We start from the raw sequence: 8,441 nt of genomic DNA on the forward strand, positions 1-8,441 counted from the left end.
ATCTATAATCGGTTTCCTATTTCGTAACAAAGCCTCCTTCACTCATGCTGCCAAACATACCCTTGACTTCGGTGATGTCATTTACAAAATAGCCTCCAAAACTCTACTCAGCAAACTGGATGTAGTCGATCACAGTGCCATCTGTTTTGTCACCAAAGCCCCATATACTACCCACCACTGCGACCTGTATGCTCTCATTGGGTGGCCCTCACAACATATTCGTCACCAAACCCACTGGCTCTAAGTCATCTATAAGTCTTTGCTAGGTAAAGCCCCGCCTTATCTCAGCTCACTGGTCACCATAGCAGCACCCACCTGTCGGACACGCTCCAGCAGGTATATTTCACTGGTCATCCCCAAAGCCAACACTCCAGTTCTCTGCTGCCACTTACTGGAACAAATTGCAAAACTCACTGAAGCTGGAGTCTTATATCTAACTCTCTAACTTTAAGCATCAGCTGTCAGAACAGCTTACCAATCCCTGTACCTGTACACAGCCAATTTGCATACCGTCCCAACAGATCCACAGATAATGCGATCTCAATCGCACTCCACACTGCCCTTTCCCACCTGGACAAAGGAACACCTATGTGAGAATGCTGTTCATTGACTACAGCTCAGCGTTCAACACCATAGTGCCCACAAAGCCCACAACACATCTGTAAGCTGATCCTCAACACTGGGGCCCCTCGGGGGTGCATGCTTAGTTCCTCCTGTACTCCCTGTTCACCCATGACTGCGTGGCCAAATACGACTCCAACACCATCATTACGTTTGCTGACAACACAACAGTGGTAGGCCTGATCACCGACAACAATGAAACAGACTATAGGGAGGAGGTCAGAGACCTCCTGGTGCCAGGACAACAACCTCTCCCTCAATGTGGGCAAGACAAAGGAGCTGATTGTGGACTACAGGAAAAGTAGGGCCGATCAGGCCCCCATTAACATTGATCGGCCTGTAGTGGAGGAGCGGGTTGAGAGTTTCAAATCACCAGTGAACTATCATGGTCCAAATACACCAAGACAGTTGTGAAGAGGGCACGACAAGTTTATGAAACGGTGGGTTTGCACAACTGAATAATTTCTGCGCAAACTGTCAGAAACCATCTCAGGGAAGCTCACCTGTGTGCTTGTCGTCCTCACCAGGGTCTTGACCTGACTGTAGTTTGGCGTCGTAAGCGACTTCAGTGGGCAAATGCTCACCTTCGATGGCCACTGGCATGCTGGAGGGCAGACAGTGTGTATGGCATTGTGTGCGCGAGCGGTTTGCTGATATCAGCGTTGTGAACAGAGTTCCCCATGGTGGCAGTGGGGTCATGGTATGGGCAGGCATAAGCTACTGACAACTAACACAATTGCATTTTAATCGATGGCAATTTGAATGCACAGAGATACAGTGACGAGATCCTGATGCCCATTGTCATGCCATTCATCCACCACCAACTCATGTTTCAACATGATAATGCACGGCCTGGCACGGCCCAATGTCACAAGGATCTGTACACCATTTCTGGAAGCTGAAAATGTCCCAGTTCTTCCATGGCCTGCATACTCACTAGACATGTCATCCATCGAGCACGTTTGGGATGCTCTGGGTCGACGTGTATGACAGCTGACACATTTTCCTGGGGATTTTTTATTTAGCTAATTTGATTATCGTGGGGCCATGGACATATACTGTAGGGGTTTACTAAGGGTTGGCGGATTGGTCGGCTGTTTGAGCCAGTAAAGTGTGCTTTGCTATTCTAATCGACTTTTTGGAATTCAAAATTACAGTGATTGTCTTTCATAATTTTGTCAGTTATGCGTGGATGTGTATGTTCAGAATTTGTTGTTGGAATGTCATTCCTAAATTTGCTAATCTTGCCGACAAAAAAATGATTGAAGTAGTTGGGAATATCAGTTGGTTGTGTGATGAATGAGTCATCTGATTCAATGAAGGATGGAGCTTAGTTTGCCTTTTTGCCCAAAATGTCATTTAAGGTGCTCCAAAGCTTTTTAGCATTAATCCTTTAAATCATATTTGTTCTACTTTTTGTTCAGTATCATAACGATTTCTCAGTTAACATTGTCTGCTAATCGGCTATGCAGCCAGACTTATTTGCCATTCATTTTGCCTCATCCCTCTCATCTGTACCATCCACAGAGATTTAACAGTTTTTACTATCTAAGTGAGTTTATAAACTGGGTGGTTCGAGCCCTGAATGCTGATTGGCTGATAGCCATGGTATATCAGACCGTATACCACGGGTATGACCCAAAAATATTTTTTACTGCTCTAATTACATTGGTAACCAGTTTATAATAGCAATAAGGCACCTCAGGGGTTTGTGATATGATATGTGTTGTGCATAAGAACAGCCCTTAGCCGTGGCATATTGGCCATATACCACACCTCCTCAGGCCTTATTGCTTAATTAAGATAGTCAGGATATGAATGTTATCTTTTAGTAGCAAGTTACTGATTTCATGCACTTTGTTTCTTAGGCTACATATGTTAATGTAAGCCATTTTTTTTGGCAATTTTTTATTTTTATGCTTTACTGGGAGGATTGTTAGAGGTAGGCATTACAGTGATATTTGTGTTTGAGCTGATGTGAACTGCACACATAGTGAACTGCATAGAGTGGGCTTCCTAATAGGGCAAATAGCCTCTGCGCTCAATCATATGCACACAATGCCCCAATGCCCCATATTGACAAAGTGAACATGTTTTTAGATATTGTTTTAAATGTATTGAAAATGAAATACATAAACATCTAATTTACATAAGATTTCACACCCCTTCTAAAAAACCTTGGAGAAATACCTTAGGCAGTGAATACAGCTGTAAGTTTTAATTACAGCTGTAAGAACATTAATTGTCTTCTTGGTAAGCAACTGCAGTGTAGATTTGGCCTTGTATTAGGTTATTGTCCTGCTGAAAGGTAAATTAATCTCCCAATGTCTGGTGGAAAGCAGACTGAACCAGGCTTTCCTCTAGGATTTTGCCTGTGCTTAACTCCATGCCATTTCTTTTTTATCCTAAAAATCTCTCCAGTCGTTAATGATTACAAGCATACCCATAACATGATGCAGCTACATTTACATTTACATTTAAGTCATTTAGCAGACGCTCTTACCACTATGCTTGAAAATATGGAGAGTGGTACTCAGTAATTAAAAATATATATATATATATATTTCACCTTTATTTAACCAGGTAAGCTAGTTGAGAACGAGTTCTCATTTACAACTGCGACCTGGCCAAGATAAAGCAAAGCAGTGCGACACAAACAACAACACAGAGTTACACATGGAATAAACAAGCGTACAGTCAATAACACAATTGGAAAAAAAGAAAGTCTATATACAGTGTGTGCAAATGGCGTGAGGAGGTAAGGCAATAAATAGACCATGGTAGCAAAGTAATTACAATTTAGCAGATTAACACTGGAGTGATAGATGAGCAGATGATGGTGTGCAAGTAATGATACTGGTGGTGGCAGCATTTTTCAGTGGAAGGGACTGGGAGACAAGTCAGGATCGAGCAATGACCCTAAGCACATAGCCAAGACAATGCAGTAGTGGCTGAATGTCCTCGAGTGGCCCAGTCAGAGCACGGACTTGAACCCAATCGAACATCTCTGGAGAGACCTGAAAATAGCTGTGCAGCGAAGATGATCTCGGGGTCCAATGGTGTTGTAGCGTGGTTGTACAGACGTGACAGTGCGCCAGGCTTCACATTCTTGGACCCCAGGTGGTGGGAGATAGTGAAATGGAAAAGAGTGAATAACAGGGCCCATCTCGCCTGCCTGGAGTTGAGGCACTTGGCAGTGCGGAGATATTCCAGGTTCTTATGGTCCAATCACACCAAGAATGGATGCAGCCTTCCATCGCTTTGGTCGAAGAGATGTGGAGTGAATGAATACTTGAAAAACATACTACTACAAAAACAAATCCTAAACATACAATTATGTACTGGATAGTTAATAAGCACTTTAATTTATTTTTCTGTTTCAATTACAGTATTTTGTTCCTCATAATGAGTCACACATATTTTTCAAGACATGACCTCTCTTGAGAGACTAACCCATTATTTGAAGATCAACTATTAGATATCTCAGAGGAATGGCGAATTTTCCTCACAGTCTCTATAAATACCTTACCAAGTCATATGATAGAGTTAGTTTCTCTCAGATTTTCAGGTAATGATTTCTCTAAAGCGTAAGTCGTATACATTTTATACTGTGACTTCCTCACTATATGATTTGTTTTAAAATTGGGTGTCATGACTCACCACATTGAGTTTTAAAAAGAAGCGGTGCCTGGTCACAAGCAAATCATTTTTATGCTGTGGAAAATCAACTGTATGTAAAAGGTTAAACAAGCAGTATTCATCCATGGTCATCTTGTTCCAGTATTCTGTTAACATAAATGTCAAAGTAATGTATTATTGTCCATTTTTTATACAGTTCTAGTATTTAGAACTACTAACATGTATTGATGAATTGATTTATTAATGACTCAACTATTCATCAGTTTTCATAATGTGACTATAATAATGTTTTAATTGTTAAAATGTATTGTAAACACAACAGTTGTTGTCGTACATCTACAGGCTTGAAGAGGAAAACCTGAATCAGAGAAAATGGATGACTTCCCAAATGTGTCTTCTGTTTTGACACTAGAAGGCTTCAATATCCCCCCTGAAAGTGTATTTTCCGCAATTATTTTCGCCACACTGAGCTATATGGTCATTCTCTTCTGTAATCTGGTCCTGATTCTCACCATCATCCTCAATAGGAGTCTCCACCAGCCCATGTACCTTCTGCTGCTAAACCTACCCATCAATGACCTTATAGGCTCCACGGCACTCTTTATACAGCTCATCAAAGAGCTTTTACTTGACACAGGGACCATTCAATACTCTGCTTGTGTCACACAAGCTTTCTTCATTCATGTCTATGGAACGGGAGCTGTGTTCATTCTGACTGCTATGGCGTATGACAGATACATTGCCATATGTTCCCCTTTGAGGTACAACACATTGATGACCAATGCTCATCTCAGGAAAATCATCACACTGCTATGGGTGTGTGACTTGATTTTAATTGGAGTGCTCTTTTTCCTGCTGCTTCGATTACCACGCTGCAGATCACTGATGTCACACTCATACTGTGACAATCCCTCCCTGTTGAAACTGGTCTGTGCTAACACAGCCATCAATAACATCTATGGACTCTTTATTACTGCCCTCACGCAGGTCATAGTTGTTTCTACCATACTCTACACCTACATTCAGATACTTGTCACATGTTTTAGAAACAAAGGATCAGCTGACACTAAAAGCAAAGCTCTGCAGACTTGTGCTACACATTTAATTGTTTTTCTCCTCTTAGAGTGTTTAGGTCTTCTCACTGTTATTTCATACAGACTGAGCCAATTTCCCCCGCAGTTACGGAGACTCATAGGAGTTTCCACATTAATTTTCCCCCCAACTTTAAATCCAATCATATATGGTCTTAAAACAAAGGATATCAGAGTAAAAGCAATGCATTTCTTGCGGACAAAGATCTTTCCATCCTAGGCTATGTTTTCAATAGTAGACATAGATTTGAAGAGAACCACTACATAATTTATCCAAAACTATATGAATTGTTGACATTTGTCACGATCGACTCAGTGCGATTGTATTTAGGCTATTTTGCTGTTTTTTCCAGTCTGGCAGCTTGATGTACCCCTTGTTGTTATCTTTATTTATAATAACTGTAAATGTAGCACTTGAATTCCAAAACCAGTAAACCAATTAACCACCCCGGGGTATCAAGAAATCACTCACCTGATTTGAAATGACAGAAGAGTCATTGTTGGGTGCCATTCATTTTAGGTCCTAGGACACTAGTGTTAATCAGAGACTGATTTTGTTGGAACATATTAAAGAAACCCACAAATACACTTAAAAACGGTTTGGGTCAACCAACAACAGTCAACGTAAATAGAAGATCATATTTTGAATTTACTAGTAATAAGATTTTAACCCTGTGCTTTTTGTGGATTGTCAAGGTTTCACAAGACAACGTAAATCATAATGTCAATGTGAAGCTCTTAACTGCCTACTCCTCGTGTCCTCTCTCCTCTCTCCTCGTCTCCTTATCAAAACCATTGGATGAGAAAGTCAGGGGTCCCTCCCCTGTGACCTTCTCCTCCAATGGGTTATGTGAGGGAGATGAGGAGAGAGGAGAGAGGACGCGAGGAGTGTGAAATTAAGGTCTTCCTAAAGACATCAAACTATGAGAGACATTTAAAGCCATTTGAAGCCCCCCTATGACAGAGGTCATTCACCCTGTGATATATTTGATCATGGTTATAATAGTCTGCATTTTAAAATGCATTAAGTAAAACAATGAAATTGCGTAGCGCCTATCTTTCCTACTTCATGGGGATTCATGTATAAAGATGGATCAACAACACAGATGGCGTGAGACACGGACTCATCTTGACTAGACTTATTGATCTGTGGACATATGTCTAACATTGATCAACTGATTTCCAATATCTTCAACATTGGTCTGATTTGGTAAAATAATGTTGAATTTTAATCATGTCCAATTAATACTCTGGCAATATTTCCCTGGATTCTCAAATGCTAACACAAAAACAAATGGTTATATATCGACCTATGCACTCCCTCTGTCATGTTATGTCTGGTCACATTAAAGACATGACAACATATTCCAATCAGTGTGTCTGCTGTGTAATGACCTCGTGTTTCAGTTGTAGGCCTACAGTAACAACATGGTTCCTCTTCTATCCATCTTACAAACCCATACCACAAAACAAGACATATTTCAAATGCAGAAAACGAGACATACACATTTCTATTTAGGTCTAGAAATTGTCTTCATCTCTAAAGTCTGTGATGCTGATTACAACAATGTTGATGAATTGAATTAGTTCACAGCGCCCTCTAGTGTATTTGTTTTGCACAAAATACAGCCTAGAATCCAGTGTTTCACCATTGTTTCAGGTCAATGATTCAGTCTGGAAACTCTCCAGTAGAGGCATCAGCGTCCTCTCAGAAACAACGGGCGGTTTTAGCCCAAGTGGATAAAAGTGGCTTCTGAAGATTTGGTCTATTGATTGTAGTGTAACACCCTTCATCACAGCTCAGATACAACTCAGTTCCAGGCTGAATCAAAGAAATGAACCAATACTTAAAAAGGCTGGAAACACAAATAGAAAGTGAAAATGTGTCAGGAAAAGAGTAGTGAAAAGTTTTGTTTACAAATTGAAATAATTAGTGAAATAAATGTTTTTATATTTTATGATTAATTTGATGTTAATAGAAAATTTGTATACCTTGACGACAGTTTTCATAAATAAAACCAAAGTAAAAATGAAAATATGTGTAGTAAATTGAAATAGGTTAAATATGTGTTTGTTTCTTTTTGTGGAAATTCAGGTAACTTGAAACACAATCAACTTACATGAATCTGAAATGTACATCATATATATATATATATACAGTATTTGACCCTTTATTTAGATGGCTGGAAACAGAGGGGAGACACGCAAGTGGTACAACAGTAGGAAGGGTGGACACATAGATTGAGCCCTGGTCTCCATGGGGGAGTGGTTTGTGACTGGCCATGCATGTTGCAGCTAAACAACAGGCTCTGCACATCAATACATTATATTACATTTTGCACATGCAGCTCAAGTCTGGAAATGGTCCGCTAACAAATAAACACCCCAACATATTTATTTGCACAGCGAAGCTAAAACTTAATTTGGCACTATACTCAAGCATTTTGGATTTTAGATCACACATTTTATATGATAGTATTTTTATACATCTCTGTTTTACCATTTAGAAATGAATGCACTTTTTGTATCTAGTCCCCCCCATTTGAAGGTGTCATACATATTTGGACAAATTCACTTATTCACTCATTTGGTACCATATTCATAGTATGAGTATAGAACCAAATGAAAACGTTTAGTTTTACAGTCCAAATAAATATGTATGGGAGTGTACATTGATGTCCCTATTGTAAGAGTTTTCTTGTGGTGAAGGAGAAGCGGACCAAAATGCAGCATGGTGGTTATTCATGTTCTTTAATAAATGAACTAGACATGAAATAACTAACAAAACAATAAATGTGCGAAAACCTAAACAGTCCTATCTGGTGCAAACACAGAGACAGGAACAATCACCCACAAACACACAGTGAAACCCAGGCTACCTAAGAATGATTCTCAATCAGAGACAACTAATGACACCTGCCTCTGATTGAGAACCATACTAGGCCGAAACATAGAAATACCCAAATCATAGAAAAACAAACATAGACTGCCCACCCAACTCACACCCTGACCATACTAAATAATGACAAAACAAAGGAAATAAAGGTCAGAACGTTTCTAATATATATTGACGTCCCTATGGTTTCTAAT

General features: G+C 39.9%; 1 protein-coding gene across 1 annotated transcript; it reads left to right on the plus strand.

The window, feature by feature from the left end:
* Positions 1-4,624: 4,624 nt before the first annotated feature.
* Positions 4,625-6,074, plus strand: LOC124004636 (olfactory receptor 52B2-like). The gene has a single exon (XM_046313291.1). It carries the CDS (start codon positions 4,633-4,635, stop codon positions 5,569-5,571), a length of 939 nt encoding a protein of 312 aa, XP_046169247.1. The 5' UTR covers positions 4,625-4,632; the 3' UTR covers positions 5,572-6,074.
* The last annotated feature ends 2,367 nt before the right edge of the window (positions 6,075-8,441 follow it).

This window comes from Oncorhynchus gorbuscha, linkage group LG19, assembly GCF_021184085.1.
Source record: "Oncorhynchus gorbuscha isolate QuinsamMale2020 ecotype Even-year linkage group LG19, OgorEven_v1.0, whole genome shotgun sequence".
Lineage (NCBI taxonomy): Eukaryota > Metazoa > Chordata > Actinopteri > Salmoniformes > Salmonidae > Oncorhynchus > Oncorhynchus gorbuscha.

Bases quoted from the DNA above. Each gene is read 5' to 3' on its own strand.
- LOC124004636 (XM_046313291.1), top strand. From the start codon at position 4,633: ATGGATGACTTCCCAAATGTGTCTTCTGTTTTGACACTAGAAGGCTTC.